Source organism: Pipra filicauda, unplaced genomic scaffold (assembly GCF_003945595.2).
Source record: "Pipra filicauda isolate LSUMZ 115617 unplaced genomic scaffold, ASM394559v2 scaffold80_size11013439_pilon, whole genome shotgun sequence".
Taxonomy (NCBI): Eukaryota; Metazoa; Chordata; class Aves; order Passeriformes; family Pipridae; genus Pipra; species Pipra filicauda.
In genome coordinates this window covers 564,707-581,835 of record NW_024104987.1, presented here as the reverse complement: position 1 = coordinate 581,835, position 17,129 = coordinate 564,707, and the positions used below count along the sequence as shown (strand labels likewise).

Sequence of the window (17,129 nt, the reverse complement as noted above, 5' to 3'; positions counted from 1 at the left end):
TGCCGGGGCCACCAGAGATTTCTGCCTGGGCTGGTGCTGGGCTCGGCGATTCCCTGTCTGTGCCAGCGAGCGCGGCACATCCCAACTGCGGCGCATCCCGGCTGCCGGGCCCCACGCTGCCCTGGGGAGCTTCTCAGAAGGCGCCTTCCTTGGGAAATGTGTTTGGGAAATGCGGCGTTACCCATCGCTGAGCCTCCCCCAGGAGCGCGCGGTGTCAATTATTCATTGCGGAAGAGGCAGGCTGTGCTCCCAGCCCTCCCAGCCCTGCTGCTGGAGCTCTGTGCCTGCTGTGCCGTCTCACGGTCCCAGCTGGGATCCTGGTGGGCGCTGCTTTGGCAAAGCCACGGAAGAGCTCAGGAGTGGTGGCTGCAAGGCAGGCAGCTCTGCTGAGCCCACGACTGCGGGGGTGTCCCCACACTGCTGGGAACCACGGAGTTCCCAAACAGCTTTTTTAGGACACCCGTTTTGCAGAGCTGGATCTGCCCTGGCCTCTGGGGCTGGGGAGGGGAGACTCCCAGCCTGGCAAACGAAACGTGCCGGGCAAGAGCATTTGGGAGGGATTTTATCATAAGAGTGCTAATGGAAGTCAGCACCAGCCTAATGAGCTGTGCTCCTCCATGAATCTGATTCATTGAGGCAGGAATTACCATAATTGATTATCCTGCTGCGTGGCTGAGAGCCGTGTTTGCTAACACAAGTGCCTGGGAACCAGCTCTGTGCTCCCTGAGCCGCCGCCACGTGTGGCTGGGCCTCCGGACCCTCCGTGGGCCGCGCTCACCGGGATCGGCCGCGGGTTTGGGGCAGCATCTGGGCCTGGTGTCCCTGCACCCACACTCAGCACCCAGGGCTGCCTCATCTCAGGGTGCTGCTCCTGGCGTGGGGGTCCAGGTGTCACAGCTCCATCAGTTGGGAACGGAGTTGTTGGGCAGGTGAGACTCAGCACTTCCAGGTCACCAAATCAGTGGTTATGGACACGCGCAGTCCTCGCTCACTCCTTAACCACTCCTGGGATGTATCAGCCGTTCTCATTATTTCTGAGGGTCTGACATGATTGATGAACGTTTGCATTGGCCATGCTGCAAAAGCTAATTAGTTGAAGTGCAGCTTTCAGGAAGTTTTCTTTGAAATTTGGCTTAATTTTCCAAGAAGTGCCCGGAGCCAGGACGGCAGCGGAGCTGTGTGCTGCAGGGATCGCTCTTCACAGGACCATGTCAGTGTGCTGGGGTGGACAGAAGGTTTAGGATACACCAAACCAGCTGTGCAGCCATGGCTTCAACGATGGCTGTCCTGTCCCACGTCGTGGATGTGTGTGGGGCCAGCTGTGCCTTGTCTCACCCCGTGTATGTGTGCAGGTCTATGGCTGTGCTTGCAGGGTCCAGGGGGCCAAGGAAGGGGCCCGTGGTCTGTGGGAGCTGGGTTGGGTTTGAGATGCACTGATGGAGCTGGAGGCGGGTGTTCTGAGCCTGTCCAGGGAGCTGGTGGGTGCTGGTGCTGCTCATCTGCCCTGGGTTCAGTCCCCAGCCTGGCCATTGGCTCCTGACCAGCACAGGCTTCCCAGCGCCTGGGAGGTAACACTCACATCCATACTCATACCCCAACATTGTGCAGTCGATGAGCAGACAGCATTGACTGTAACAGGTTAGTGATGATGATCATTGATTTTAATTCTTCCTCCTCTTTCCCATCTTTTCTAGAGACCCCAGCGCGAGCACCGTGGGAGGAACTGAGCTGAATAAAAGGTACGGAGTGTTTGGATCCAAGTGGCTGTACTGGGCTCTGCCTTGGCTGCTCCAGGGGTCCCTCCTGCACGCTAAACCCTGCATGTGAGGGGCAGGTGATGGGTGCTCGGCACGAGGCTGGCCGGGACGGGGCAGCACCTCAGCCTGCAGAGCAGTGGTCAGGGGCAGGTGGGCTCAGAGCCCTGCGTGGGGGAGGGATGGGAGGAAGGCTGCCTGCTCCCCTCTGCCAGCGGCCCCAGTACCCACCCCCTGGGTGCTGAGCCCCCACGCAGGCGTGACACGATGACATAAGTCCTGCGTGAGGAGAGCTGAGGCTGCCATGTCTGTGAGTGTCCGTGTGTGCTGACTTGCTGTCTGTCTGTCCGTCCATGCTCTGTGCAGCTCCTGGGAGCCATCCCTGGGGAAGCCTCTTGAGGGGACCCTGCCCTTACTGGGGGGGGGCAGCAGCCCCCAGCCCTATAGTGGCCCGGACCTGGCGGTTGCCCACCACAGGGGATGTTTGCCCCCAGGGTCCTGCAGCCTGTGCTGGGAGGTGTCACAGCAGCTCATGGTGTCCCCTGGGCTGAGGCAGGTTGCGTGTGAAAGGTGGGCCAGATGGGCTGCCCTCTGCCAGCCTGGTGTCTGCTGGGCAGATGAGAATGACTCCTTCCCATCATACCCTCGTGTTACTGGACTTCACGGCAGTAGGAGGATCCTGTCACAGAGGGGACACCACATCCCCCCAAGGTCCATCCCGCTGAGTGTAGCACAACCTGTGCTCCCCTGTCAAAGCTGGTGAAGCAGAGGAGCAAAAAAAGCCAAGGGGCTGGGGAGGAGGAGGCTGGTGCATCCATTGTTCTGGGTCCTGGCATGGGCTGGGGATGCCAGTGGGACCAAGGAGTGGTGAGGGCCAAGGCAGTGGTTCTGGGCACTGGGAGCTGCCACCATGCAAACCAATGCAGGAAAGAGGTGTTGGGGCAGGTAGCACTCCCGTCCCTGTCACCTACAGGACAAGGTTGGAAGTGACATGCTGGAAGGGGACTGTGGTCTGGAAGGGTCCTGAGGTGCTGTGGAAAATGTGGATAAAGAGCTGCTCAAAGGAGCAGGAAGGCTGGGGCAGGAGCAGGGCTCGCAGGCAGCATAAACCAGGAGCCAGCATGAACGGGATGAAGGCTGGGCTGTGGGTGTGAGCCTGGGGGCCACGTGCTGGTTGGCAGCAGTGGTGTGGGCTGCAGGGCCGGGGCTGCCCCCACCTCTGGCTCTCGTGTCTGTGCTGATGCCTTGGCTGCACTCCCTGTGCTGAGGAGAGGGCTTTGCTCCCTCCCAGTGTCCGACTGCGTGCGGGATCGGGAATCGCGGGTCAGTCCGGTGGCTGCGGTGCTGGAGCGCTGGGCTGTGGCCACACGGGTGCGTCTGGAGAGGAGACGTGTCTGCGGCGGAGGGGAGGGCAGCAGGGTGGGTTCCTGCGGCTGAGCTGCCCCACGCCTGGTCTGGGTGGGAGAATTGGGATGTGGCACGGGGAGCTGGGTGCTGTTTGCACAGGCACCTCAGGGTGAGGGGTGTGTGCAGGGCTGGGGGGCTGCAGCAGCAGAGGGTGGAACAGCACTGGGGAGGTGCATCTGCCCCTGCCCTGGTTCCAGGATGATTCTGCCCCCCTGCCCACTGACAACCTGGATTTTGGCTGCTGGTGATTGAGGAGTTCCATTCTGCTGCATTTGCCCCCTCTGTCTGTCTCACACAACAGCAGGGGAGGTCTGGCAGGCTGGGGGGACCCCAAGACATGGCTGAGGCTGCATTTGCAGGGCACAGAGAGGAGACGGTTTGGATCAGTGAAATATAAGAGGGAGCAAGGAACCCCCCACCTCAGCTGCCTGCAGTGGTGCCTTTGCTGCTTTATCACCTCTCCCAGTGCTGAATTATTGAGAGTGTTGCTCTCGTTTATTGCCGTGCTGGAGGAGAGCTGCCTCTGCCCGGCACTGCTCTGAATATGATTATGGGGCTGGAGATGTCAGAGCCCGCTGGGCCCCGGAGACCGATCTGCTGCCCCCCTCGCTCCTGTGCTTCCCTTATCCTTATTTATTCTCTCACTCCCGTGCCTGGTTCAGCGCTCATGGTTCCCTCGCTCCCTCCACTGTGCAGTGCCCCAGGAGGATGGAGATTTAGTGCCTGAGGAGCAGCACTGCCCAGCTGCTGAGCCTGCAGCATGTGCCGGGGGCGACTGGGGGCTCGTGCCCCACAGGATCCAGCTACCCCAGGACTCCCCTGACTTATCCCCGTGGCTGACCCTGCAGCCAACTCTTCTCTGTGTCCCCTTTGAGATCTCCACTGGTCGTGCTGCTCTGCCCTGTGGGATGGGGTCCTGGACGTCTGTGGGGGGCAAGGCTGGGCTTTGAGGGATGGTGGCTGCCCTGTTGTTGCTGGGGATTCCTGGGTGCCCTCTCCTGCAGTCAGAGGTGGCCACATCATGGGCTGCAGGACCGTCCCCATTGCTCCCCACTGCACAAGGGGGCTGGTGCCTGCTGGCTCTGTCCCCCTTGGGCCACTGCTCGGCTGCTCCCACAAAGGGGGGGATGCTGGGCCCCCCCAGGAAGCCCGTCCCGGCAGGACCTGCCCGACCACGGCCGAGCGTCCCTGCCTGCTGGGAGCAGAATGGGAGCAGGGGGCTGTGGAGTCCGCTGTGGCCAGGGGGGCCAGGAGCCGGCTGGCACCTCGCAGGTTAACCACGAGCAGCGGATTCCCTTATTGACAGGGTAGCTTGAAAAATGCTGAGGCAGGACATCGGGCTCCTCGGAGTGTCAGCGGAGCCCACGCTGCGCTGGCGAGTGCCCACGCCGCTGCTGCGGCCCCAACGCCCAGCCTGGCCCCAGACCCCCACCCCAGCACCCCTCTCACCGCTGGGGTCAGTTCCCCTCTCACGGTCGTCCTTCCCTTTGCTCTTGAGGACGCCAGAGAGGATTTCATTTTTATTCCTCCTCTCCCATTTTTCCCTGGGGCGGATAAGCTGTTGCCTGCCAGGGCTGCCCTCCAGCCCCTGCCCTCCCGCAGCAGCATGCTGGAGGTCGAACAGTGGCTCTGAGCCGCGGCGCTCACGCCGCAGGGAGGGAGGCGAGCACGCAGGGCTCCGGGAGCGCCGGCCGTGGGCGCTGGAGCCGGACAGCCGGAGGGGACAGAGCCCACCCAGGAGGGGCGGCGGCCAGCGCAGCCAGCATCTGGAGCAGCCCCCTGCCCTCCTGCCGACCCCACAGAGCAGCTCAACACCCGGCCACCAACATGATGATGTATTTTTGGGTAGGTACTTCCGCCAAGGGTGGGCACTTCCCTCCCTCTCTGCTGGGGTTTTGCTCAGGACTGGGGTCATTTCTCGCTGTTGCTGCTCCCTGGCTGTGCTGCCGGTCAGGGGGAGCTTCCCCTTCTGGCCAGGCACCCGCAGCCCACAGCCGCAGGCAGCGGGCAGGGGACGGGCTGCAGTGCTGGAGGCAGGCCTGGTGTTGAGGAGGAACGGAGTAGTGGGCTAATGTCCCTGCCCACACATTGTGCCCTGCCGAGGGCACCTCCAAACAACCCTTCTGCCTCCCCGCTGTTGCCTTCAAGCCCCACACAGTGCTGGCCGCAGGCAGAAGCTGCCTCCCATGCCCAGAACCAGTCCCCTGCCCCAGCTGTGCCATGGTGGTGGGCAGTGGGCTCTGGAGCCTGCCTGGGGGCTGTGTTAGGCAGGGGCACAAGTCTGTGGTGGCAGCGGGATGTTCAGGTCACACGTCTGTGTGGAGCAGCAGCCACCTCTCACTGGGTCTGTGCCCTGTGGGTGCTCACCCAGGGTCTGATCGGATGCTCGTGGCGTGGTCCCCACACTTTATCTCAGGCTTGAAGTTGATGACCGAAGCTGTTGAGGTCCCCATGGGGATCTCAGGGTCCCCATGGGGACCTCAAGGCCCCTCCACAGCACTGCAGGAGCTGGGCTGTGTCAGGCTCTGTACCATCCAGGGGCCTTCCTGTGGCATCCTGGCCCATAACTGGGGCTGAAGCCAGTGGTGCCAGCCCCTTCCACCCGCTCCCAGAGATGGCAAGGGGCTGGGGGCTGCAGCAGTCTGTTGGAGATTACACATTCCAGGGAGTTGTGCTCCCCTGGATTTGTGAGAAGGGAACAGAGTGAGCAGAGCCAGGCTATGGGGGGTGTGGGGAAAGGAGCTTATGGGGAGGAGGAAGAGGATAATGCAAATTCATTGTTGCTCAAGGAAGCAGCTTTCAGGCGTAAGGTGCTTTGTCATGAGGGATGTCAGTGCTGCCGCCGCTCTGGAGCTCATCGGGGCTGGCAGAGCCTCCTGCTTTGGTGCTAATTCTGCCCAGGGACTTAACGACCCACCACAGCTGCAGGAGTGAACCGGAGCTTCCGCTTGAGGCTCCGTTGGCACCACGTGGCTTCGCGGAGCTCAGCCGGGCAGACACGGGCAGCGTGGGGTGCCAGTTCCCGTGGGAGCTCCAGGCACAACTCCCCACACCACACTGGCTCCGGGGCAGTGGTGCTTAAGGGTCCCTGTTCCCTGTCCCATGCAGTGCACGGAGCCAGCCTGCCTGGGACAGCCGGTCTGGGCTCTGCGCGGTGCCATCCCCAGCTCTGCTGGGAGGGGCTGGGCAAGGGCTGTGGTCCTGGCAGAGCAGTGAGTGTCATTCATGGCATCACAGGCGTCTCTCCATCGTGGTGTGGGAGGAAGCAGAGGGTCCGGTGTCCCCTCATGGTGGGAGTGCTGTGGTGGCAGGAGGCAGTGGGTGGCTCAGTCATTGACATCACAACAGGCTGAGATGCCAAAGCAAAATGTCTTCAAATGAGCAGTAATTGCAGGGAAATAAAGAGCACGTGGGGTGAGGGGAAGGAGGGGTCTGTAAATATTATGATTTTTAAAGTTTGCCCTGGAGTCCCAGTGCTTGTTTAACACTAATATCCTATCTGTGCATTTAAAAAGCCTCATAATGAGGATGTAGTGTTTGCTCCTGGAGCAACTCCAGCCTGGTGCTCCTCCCTGACCACCTCACCTGTCTGCTGCTCCAGTGGGTCCCAGCCCAGTGCCCACACTGGCATGCCACGTGTACCCCTGCTTGGGGTTACTCGGACTCCCCTGTCCTGTCCCATGTGCTGACACCCCACGGCCTGCTGCCAAAGCCCTCCAGCAGCCTGAGAGGCTGGTGCACATCTTAGGGGGTGCATTTTCTTGGGAACTCTTTGTCAGGCAACAGAGCTGGTCTCAGAAAAGAGGGGGACTCTGGGATGAGGCATTTTGGGTCCCTGGGTCCGTAGTTGCTCGTTCCTTGCATTGCCCTCCGTCGTTCCTGCATCCTCCTTCATCCACGCTGGGCTTGGCAGTGGTGGTGGCCCTGGCCCTGGTGGTGGCCTTGGCCCTGGCAGTGGCTCTGGCCTTGGCAGTGGCAGTAACTCTGGCCCCAGTGATGGTGGCCCTGGTGACCCTGTGACACACGTGGTGCCGCCGTTTCCCCTGCCATGGCCCCCCCCCACTGCCCACCTGGCCCACGAGCTCGAGGTGCTCAGCAGCAGCTGCTCTGCCACGGTGCTGCTGCTGCATGTTAATTCTCATTAAATTCAGGGAGCCTAATTGCCATTTCATGTAAATATTTTGTCAAGTGAAAGGGCTTCTGGAAGGGTCGTGCGGGTGGAGGCGAGGAGCCAGGCAGAGTGACAGGCTCGTCCTCCCAGCCAGGGGTGCCGAGTGTGTCCCCGCAGGAGCTGCTGTGTCCTGCAGGGGGTGGGATATGGCCGGCTGCTGGAGGTCCCTGTGCACTGATTGCTCGTGCCAGATGATGGGGGACATAGGATGGCTGCAACCAGGGCACTGTTTTGTAGAGAGCACTGAGGGTCCTCTCCCTGCCTGGGTGGCTGAAGGGCAAAGGAGGGAGGGGTGACACGGGGGGCCATAGGACATCCCCAGATGGTAGCCCAGCCACTCTCCTGCTCTGCATGGTGCTGGCAGCTCTCGACAGAGGTTGAAGGTACCCAAGGCCCTGTCCTGTCCCCCACCATGGGCCAGGAACTTCTCAGTGAGGTGGATTTTTTCCCTGGATCCCATTAAACTTCCACATGCTTTCCCTGCATTCCTGCTCCCCTCCCACTGCCACAGCTGCTGTCTCAGATACTGGCCATGTCGTGGTAACAGTCCCCTCCTCACCTGGTGAGATCATGCCTGGGTGCTTCACCTTTGGGAATTCAGAGCAGGCGGGGTCTCCAGTGACCCCTGAGAGCTGCTGGAGTAGGAGGAAGGAGCGGGGAAAGATGGAGAGGAGGTTTAACAGGGTGCAGAGGAGGCTTGTTGGTCCCTTATCGCTGTCCTGGTCTGTGCCCTGCACTGGGGCAGTCCCTGCAGCCAAGGCACTGGGGACGTGGGACCCTCCCCTCGCAGCACGGCGGCTCAGATCCGTCAGCACCTTCATCTAATCGCTTTATGTCTATGACTAACTACTAATGAGCTTTTAATTAATGAATGCCATGGCTTGGAGGCATTCTGGAGCGGGTGGGAGAAGAGGATTAGGCGGGTGCTGTGTTCCCTGGGTGCTGCCGGGCCACCGGCACTGCACTCACAGGATGACCCCGGGGAGACCGGAGCATCTGACCTCGCGGTCTGACCTCACTAGTCTGACTTCACCAGCCCTTGTGGCAGTGGCTGCACCTCACCTGACCTGCAGCCCTCTTTTAGCAGCTCTCCCAAGCATCAGCATCCAGCTTTGCCCCGTGGGTGCGTGCTGCAGGGGGCCATGGGGGTCCTGTTAAGCACTAGACACTGGGAGCCTGCGCGGCACCAGCCCACCCATGTCTGTGCCCCCACGGCAGGTCCATGGGCACTGTGTCATCCTTCTCTGGGAGAGGATGAGGGATGGGTCCTGGTGAGGAGTGCAGTATCAGGGGCTGGATTTCCCATTGCATCCCGTGGGTCAGGATCTGGACATAGCGTTGGGGCAGACCTGGGAGGGCAGCAGCTCTGACGTGCGCTCAGGGCTTAGTGCAGTGTGTGCAGGACCCTGGGCACCTGGATGTGCCGCAGCCATGCCATGCCAGCAGCCTGTGGCACCACCCGCTCGGGGGGCCTGAGGGGGCCGGGGCTCCCGGCAGACCTTGGGGCCTCGTTCCTGGCAGATGAAGGGTCCAAATGGTGGAGTGTGCCTCAGAGGGGAGCCGAGCTGTTCTAGCATTTCCCTGGGAGCTGCCAGCACTGCACTGGCTGCTGGTACATCCTGGATACCTGGAGCGGCTGGATGTGCCGCACTGTCCCCAGCAGGTTCCCTTGGTGGTGGTTTGGGGGGGGGTGCGTGTCAGCTGTCCCACTGCAGGCTCTGCCCCTTGGCTCCAGCACCAGAACAGTAGCCAAGACCACTCCTGTCCCAGTGCCATGTTGTTCTCCCTCTCCCAGCAAACAAAACGAAGGAGCCCTCAAGGGTTCATTTAAAATAAATAAAAAGCTGGGAATTGTGCTGATTTGAAGGAAAGGCAGCCCCATCCTGCGTGGGGGAGCACAGTGCCAGCCCAGCCCCGAAGGGCAGAGAGAGTTGTGCTGAGAACTGCAGCCCTGTGCAGCTTCTGCCTTTGATCGTATATCTCACACATGCCCTTTGCTTTCCCTCTGCTGATATTTATTAGGTTTAATTTTACTGGGACGCGGCTGTAAGTGAGACAGATGGAACGGGGTCTGTGCGCCTGGTGAACACATCTTAATTAAACAGATAAATAAACTTTCATTCCAGGAGGCTTCAGTTTCAGAGGGTCTCCTCCAGGGCTGTGGCTCTGCTGGGCTGGGCAACCCTGACCAGGGCTCCTCGGGGCTGTTGCCACCGCTGGGGCTGTCAGCTGGGGCTGTGGCACAGTGTCACTGGGAGCAGCAGGATGAGGGAAACCCGCCGCTGGTGGCTGGGAACACGTTCCCCACTGGAGCCGTGGGATTGGTGTTGCCCTGCCATACTGGAGTTCCTGTGGGGCTGCTGTGGGGCATCTGCAGCCAGGCAGGTGTTGGCGATGGCTGGAGGAGGGAGAGAGGAGACTCCCAACATCCCACACTCCTCAGTTCCCAGAGCTGGGCCCATTTTGCTGCTGGCTCAGGGCAGTGCCAGCACTCGTGGTGCTGCCACAGGCCAGGAATGCCTTTGAGTCACCCTGGCCGGAGCCAGGCTCTGGCGCGGGGGAGGACGGGCAGATTACCTCATCCTGGAGTCGGCCTCTGCCTCACGTGGTTTGTTTGGTTGGGCACCGCCAGGCCGGCGTGCCGGGCAGTGCCCTGCCTTTGTCACCTCCGGGAACTGCAGTGGAGCCAGACCAGCCCAGGGCCTTCAGAGCTGCCCATCAGCTTGCTCAGGGTGCCCCTCACCGCTAAGGGTCTGTGCGGTGCCTGGGTGCGTGCAGGTGCCTCGGGAGGCCGCTCTCCCCTCAGCTGCTTGAGGGACTGAGGGAGGACCCACTTGTGCCTTAGAGAGCTGTCCTACGTCCTGCCCCGGGTGCTGGAGACTGTGGCACTGGGGCCGTGGGGCTTCCGAGGAAGGGGAGCTGGAGGCGAGCGGGAGCGCGAGGTCCAAGCACTGCGGTGTGCCAGAGGGGCCACTGCGTCTGTCGTGGTCCTTGGAGCCGGATGGCAAACGGTCATGGTGGGACACTCGTGCTCCTCGCAGGGAGCAGTGCCCGGGGATGCTCTTGGCAATGGAGTGGATGTCACTGCTGGACCCTTTTGGTGCTTGATTCTGGTGTTGACAAACCCTCCCCAATTTGGCACCTCGTGGTCCCTATGGAGCGTGGTACCCCCAGTCACAGAACCCCACAGGAGGGGCTGGCGCTCCCTAGGCCCCAGACGCTGCTTCCTCAGGACAGCTCTTCCAGAGCAGGTTTTTCCTGTGGCTCCGGGCCGGCCGTGCCACATGCTGCCGCTCTGAGTGTCTGCAGTAGAAACGGGAACCGCTGTGAGTGTACCAGGACACTGCAGCATGTCACTCTGCCTGGGGATACTGTGGAAAATCCCAGCTCCAAAAAGGGCTGGTCGTGTGCTGGAGGCTCCGGCGGAGACAGAGCATCAGCAGCTGCTGGCACAGCCCTGCCTTTGTGCATCATATTTGGCCAAGATGGAAACTGAGTTGAGCCCAGGTTTTGTTTCCCACATACCCCAGCAGAACACCATCCTGGTGGCCTTGGCCCATGGCTCCAGAGCCAGGCATGATGCAGTGCCAGGGTGTGGGGTGCTGGGGAGGGACCCCTGTGCCAGTGCTGAGCTCTGTGGCACCAGAGGGGGCCAGGGTTGCTGTGGGGCCGTGGACAGGTGGAGGCGTGAGGTGGGACGGGGACCCGAGCGAGCACAGGTGTGCGCCCACGCCGGCGGTCCCTCACGGGCACCGGCATGTAGGCTATTGCCATGGCAGCTGTGACAGCGGTGTGTGTGGTGTGGATGCGTCAGGGCTGCTGGCAGCACCGCAGGCCCCTCAGAAACGCCAGAATGCCTCTCGAGCTCTGCCGGGGCTGACCGCTGGCCAGCCGGTGGTTCTTGGGGCAGAGGGTCCCCATCGCTCTGGGGAATGCAGGGGAGCCAGCACCAGCGGGCAGGGCCACTCATGTCACCCCAGGGTGCAGGGGTTCCCGCAGCCCTCCACGCCTGGGGGACCGGCAGGCTGGCGGGGGGTCAACCTGCCTGGGGCTCCCACGCCTCGGCAGGGCCCGGCAGCTGTGCCCAGGGCACGCAGGCGGCGGTGAGGCCGTGGCCGTGGCCGCTCCGTAGGGAATGCCGTGGGCTGCCAGCCCTGCCCGCGGTGGCGCAGGCCCGTGGCGGTGCGGCAGTGGCTGCGGGGCCGTGCGGGGCTGCAGGCGGGAGCGGATCGGTGGCTCCCGGGGAGGCGGAGCTGGGGCTGCTGCATGGCTCCCGCGTCCCCCCGGCACGGCCGCCCTGCCGTGGCGGCTCCCACCGAGAGCGTGGCGCGTGTGCACGTGTCCGGCGGTGTGTGCATGGGGAGCCCCGGCGGCCCTGCCATCGCGGGGGCTGCGCGGCTGGAAGCGCCGGCTGCTCGGCACGGCTTCCCGCGGCGCCCGCGTTGCACCACCGAAACTCCCCGTAAGACCCTTCTTCCCCTGGGAGCCAGCGCTGGGAAGGGAGACAGCTCTGCCCACTCGGCCCCATCCTGCCCGGCTGCTTCCCCAGCGTGTGGCCGGGGCGGCGAGGACAGCAGGGAAGCCATCTGCGAGCGGCGGCGGTGGAGGGGTTAAGTGCGGGATCAGCTGTTCTCATGTCATTACGGATTCTCTTCATTTTATACAGAGCTCTGTTTGATGTCTGAATGCACAGGGGACTCCCCCTCCTCCTCCAACTCCCACCCCTTTTATTTCACTCCCAAGCCCTCTCTCCTTCCTCCTCCCCTTCCTTTCTCTCCCGCTCCGCTCTGGCTCACGCACACCCTTTGCAGACCGTGCGCTCAGTGCCAGTGTCTAATGGCCCCGAAGTGAAGAGCCGAGCGCTGCTCCGGCGGCAGCGCGGCCGGCCTGCCACAGATGAACCCTCCTAACTAGCGCCGAGGGGTCGGGAGGGACGGCGAGGAGGGGAGAGCCCGAGGGGCCAGCCGGGAAGACGAGGATAGCGGTGGATAGCAGTGTGCGGAAGAGGACGGACCCGCGAGCAGCTCCACGGCTACCTGTCGACACATGCTGTGCTCCATGGCTAACTCGGGCTGCCTCCTTGTCTCCAACTCAGGCATGCTTCCTCACTCTCTCCCCTGTCCTCCAGCCTTCCTCTACCTCCAACAGGTAAGCAACCCTCTCCAGGGGATTTTCTTGCTTTCCGGTTCACACGTGTTTCTGGCTGGTTCCCTCTCTGCGGAGGGTCAGAGCTTGACAGGTTCCTCCCAGCCTATCCCCTCCAGCCCCGCGGCACCGGGTCCTCAGCTGCGGCTTTGGGGGGTTTCTCTGGTTTCCCCGCTGAGGTGGCGGGAGCGCGGCCGGGGCTGGAGCGTGGCTGAGGCGCGGGCAGTGCAGCAGGCAGAGCCGCCGGCGCGGGTCCAGCGCTTCCCCGCCTCGGCACTGCTGCCGCTTGGCGATGATGGATGCTCAGATAAAGGAAAGAGGCTCCTGCGCGGCCTGAGCAGCCTCTGGGGAGAAGGGAAGGTGACGAGCTTGTGCGTGCACACACGTGTGCACATACGTGTGTGTGTGTGTGTGTGTGCTGTCACATCGCGCGTGCCCGCAGCCAGGCCGGGTTTGTCTCGCTGTCACAGGAAGGTGCTGCAGAGGGACTGGGGGACACAGCGCCGGGCGAGTCCCAAGTTTGGGTGGCCCAGATGGAGGGTGCCGGGGCCATCAGTTTGGTCCTTTACCCTGGCCAGGATTTTGCTGTCCCACGGGGCTGCCCTGATTCCTGCACTGGACCCAGTGCCCCAGGTTTCCAGGCTCGTCATCCCGGGGGAAGCGCAGTTTGGGAGAGGCAGCATCTTCTTCAAATGCCTCTTTGCTGCATCGGAAATCCCATCTCCCAGCCAGGCAAACCACTCCATTTGTGCTTTCAGGAGTTTAAAAATTCATGGCGTGGCCGGCACGGCTCACCCGGCGGCAAGGACAGGCACTGGTGCCAACCCTCCACTCCAGCCCGAAGGGCTATGGAGTGTTTTGTCCCTTGGGATGTCCATGGCCGGTGTCCAAGTGGGGTCGCAGCCGGAGCGTGGCCGCTGGTGGTGGGCATGGCAAGGCCGTGGTTGCTCTCTCTGGTGCGTGGGCGATGGGGCTGGCGAAGCTGGTGCTGGTTACACGAGCACGGGGCGCGCGGGGGCTGCGGCAGGGGCTGCTGAGGCGGGTGTGTGATTTATTGCACCCTCCTGCAGGCAGAGCCTGGGGAAAGCCAGAGCTGCTCTGGATTTCACTCTCAGCCTCCCCGGGCTGTGTCAAGTTCCCTGAGGCTGCTGCACCTCTGACACCAAGCAGAAACCATCCCTGAGCTCCCACCCGTCCCAGAGGGTAGTTTCTGTCCCTCTGAAGGGAGCACATGGATGCTTTGGAATAGAAGCCAGAACGGGGCCTGGAGCCTCTGTTGCAGCACGGGAGATGTCCCTCTCGGGCCGGGATCCCCTTGTCCCTGGCCACACGAGGGGCTCAGCTGTGCCGCTCTCTTGCCCTGCGGAGCGCTCTGGCGTGGATTGGCTGTGCTGCCTGCGGCTCACGGTGACAGGGACAGCAGCATGGTGGGCAGACGAGGGCTCCTGGTGCCCACAGGGCTGGGCAAAGCGGAACTGGGGATCCCTGGGAAGCAGCAGCTTTCCCAGATGCGTGGCTCTGCACCCGGTGTCTCCTGGTTCCCCCATCGCCCTGCCTGGTTTGATTTGACCATCGTGTTCTGCATCTCTTCCTCCCTGCTCTCCCAGAAGCCTTCTGCTCCTTGGCAGCATCTCCGGACTTGCGAGCCAGGAGGAGGGTTTTATTACAAGATTTGGAGTTGGATTTTCACCCAGCTGAACACAATGGAGGCAAAAATCTCCATCCTCTTCCTGGGGTTTGTCACCTACAGAGGTTCTGCACCCGGTGCTTGGGGACAGGTGTGTCTCCCAGTGCATGTCACAACAAGGCTTCAGGCAGAGGGACGTCACTGGCAGCCATCACGTGGGGCAGGGGCACAGGGCATGGGCTCTGCCAGGCCCCTGATCCTGCTCAGGTGAGCAATGGGCCTGCCTGGCACCTGCTTTAGTCCTGAATTTGCTCTGGATTTTGGATGTGCCCACCTGTGCCACCTGCACCGGAGGAGCACAGGGTGAGCAATGCTGCCTGTGCCCGTGGGCGTGTGCCCGCTGCAGAGCTGGCCCTGGTCAGCTGGCTCAGCTCACCCCTGTGTAGCAGGGACACCTCAGGGGCTTCAACTGACTCTCCACAAGTTAGTTGTGTCCTGAAGTCTGTGGGGGGCTTGGTTTTGACCCCCTGACTTACAGCTCCCTGTCCAGGTGTGGGGATTTGTAGTGGGGCACCTGGGGTGGGCACATACCGTGATCGTGACTGATTCACTGGCTGGGAAATGAGTCTGCTGGACTGGCCAGGGGGTCAGGAGCTGGGAGGCTCCAGGGTCTGCATGCACTAGCTGCCATCATTCCTTTGGACACATGCTCTCCCTGCCAGGAGTTTGTGGCATGGGCTAGAGTTGTTCCTCAGTGTGCTACCTGTGTTTCATAGCTCCCAGCCCCAGTGTTCTCCACAGTGCCAGGATTTGAAGGAAGGATCAAGAAATTAAGTTCTCAGGAAAACTTCAGTTCTCCCAGCGCCAGGGAGAGCTCATCAGTGCCAGTGGCTCATCCAGGTGCTTGCAGGTACTTGTGGGTACCAGCAGCTCGCTCTGCTCCGCTCCCCCCATGTGGCCACCCTGGCCTGGCCACAGGAACCACGGTCCACAGCATTCTGAGTGCTGTGTCCAGGAATTCCTCCCAGCACTGACATGCTCCAAGAGTGGTGCCCCTGGGGGGCCAGAGGCTGCAGGAGGGTGGGTCCGTGCCCCTGGCGGAGCAGCCCGTGCCCTCAGGAATGCTGCATCCTTCGATGGGGCTTGGCAGGGACATTTGGCTCTTGCTCAGCAAGGACCTGGTGCGGAGGGACACTTTGGTGGCTTCATTTCGTGAACAGAGGAGTCGGTCTCTACCTAAAACTGCTGTTGTGAGTGTGCAGGTGATGGCTGCAGGACGGGGCTCAGCACTGACCCAGAACAGACCCAGGCTCTGAGCCTCGGAATCAGTGCTCGACCCCAACGCAACCCCGGCACAGGCAGTGATGCATGTGCAGCTCTGGCCCCAGCACAGGTTGATGTACAGGTGTGCTGAACCCCACTGCAATGCTGCCCCTGAGCTACTGCTTGCTGGGAACATCCCTGGTGCCCACGGTCACACTGTGGCGCAGGAGACTTGGCTGAGCAGTGCCCAGCCCGCTGGGAAACAGCCTCTGCAAATCCTGCTTGGAAAATTCCTTTCCAAGAGGGTTGCTGCCAAGTTTAGCATGTTATATTTTTAGGGAGCAGGTCTATTCCGAGCAGTGTTGTCGTGTGTTGCAGCAGCGGGTTCAATTCAAACCGGGTTTCTCCCCCTGCTCGCGCGTCGCACGGATACAAGACCTGGCACGGTGGCTCACGGCTCTGGCCATGCTGTGGCAGCTGCTCTGCTCGGTGAGGACCAGCCTTAAAGCCACCAGAAACATTTTCTGCTTTTTATATATATACATATATTGAAAACATTGACATTAATTTTAGCTTTGCAAAGCTGCTTTTCCCACAATAGCTGTGATTTTGGCCCACACTGCCTGGCAATGCTCTTTTTATAGGTATATTCCTATTTTAGTGCTATAGTGATGGGTGAATGAGTAGATTAAATTAGATTTAGTATCTGTCATTCTTTAAGCATCACAGGCAGTTGGGGGGGGTTAACAAAGAAAGGCTAATTAGGACAGTGAGCATGGGCCGCCCCCGCTGGCTCCACCGCCCTGACCCTACGGCTTCCTCCACTTGGGGACCGGCATCCAAATAGGAAAATGCTTTTGAAAGCTGATTTTCTTGCACTGCCCCTGGGCCAGCATGGCTCCGGGGCCTGCAGCCAGGGCTGGGTGGGACAGTGGGTGCTGCAGCCAGGGCACCCCAGGCACCTCCATGAAATTCAGAGTCACTTGGCTCTCCAGCTGCTCTCCCCATGGGGACAGCGACTCCCATGCGTGGGGGCACTGTGCCTGTGGAATAATGGGCTTCCATGGAGGAGCTGGGGGCACCAAGGGGCACTGCAGCTCCTCCAGGAGGGGTCTTAGTACCTTTGGTGCAGTTGGTTTTGGCAGGCAGGTGTGGGGCTGGGTGCCAGGAAAGTGTAGGGAGCCCTGGGGAAGTGCCAGTGTTGGGAAGGCTAGGAAGGGCACCTGAGCTCAGAAGGGAACCAAATGTCCAAGGAAGGAACTGGATCTTCCTAGTGCCAGTGTGAGCCTGGCAGCATGTGGCCAGGGGCTCTGCAGTCCTGGCCATGCCGTGGCTACTGGCCTGATGATACACCAGTGCCATTGAGCAGGCTGGGAGCTGTGGGCTACCACAGGGTTCACCCCTCTGCTGCCCCTGGGCAACCATGGCAGGGCTTTAACCTGCACCACCTCCCTCAGTGTTCCTGCAGCCAGCAGGGAGCAGGTGTCCCCCCTCACTCCAGCACGTGACAGGGTTTGTGGTGGCATCGCCTGGTGCATCCCCACTCCAGCTGCCTGGCAGGACACACAGGTACCGGCTGTACCCACTCGTCCCCCCTCAGCAGCACCAGTTAGGGTGTGTGGACAAAGCCCCTTATGTGCACAGGAGCTTCCCAGGGAGGGAATCGAGGGAAGGACGCATGGGTCCTGCTCTGGTGCAGGGTCGGAGAGCCAGACTGAGCCCTGGCTCCAGGCTGGAGTTCCCCAGGGTGAGCTGAGCCCTG

General features: G+C 61.7%; 2 protein-coding genes across 10 annotated transcripts in view; one reads left to right on the top strand and one right to left on the bottom strand.

Moving 5' to 3' along the window:
• ENPP7 (ectonucleotide pyrophosphatase/phosphodiesterase 7) overlaps positions 1–5,614 on the bottom strand; it is a 115,441-nt gene extending 109,827 nt beyond the window's left edge. Inside the window, exons 1-2 of the mRNA XM_039390276.1 lie at positions 5,529–5,614; positions 4,611–4,861 (exon numbers count right to left, since the gene is read on the bottom strand). Coding sequence (XP_039246210.1) covers positions 4,611–4,861; positions 5,529–5,614 — 337 coding nt within the window. The remainder of the gene's footprint in view (positions 1–4,610; positions 4,862–5,528) is intronic.
• Positions 1–17,129, top strand: part of RBFOX3 (RNA binding fox-1 homolog 3) — a 142,192-nt gene that overhangs the window by 109,720 nt on the left and 15,343 nt on the right. For 6 of the 9 annotated variants that reach the window (XM_027717000.2, XM_039390251.1, XM_027716991.2 and 3 more), the window contains exons 3-4: positions 1,695–1,739; positions 12,144–12,480. In XM_027717000.2, coding sequence (XP_027572801.1) covers positions 12,379–12,480 — 102 coding nt within the window. In that variant the 5' untranslated portion in view covers positions 1,695–1,739; positions 12,144–12,378. The remainder of the gene's footprint in view (positions 1–1,694; positions 1,740–12,143; positions 12,481–17,129) is intronic. The other 3 variants (XM_027717029.2, XM_027717011.2, XM_027717021.2) reach the window with 3 other exon arrangements.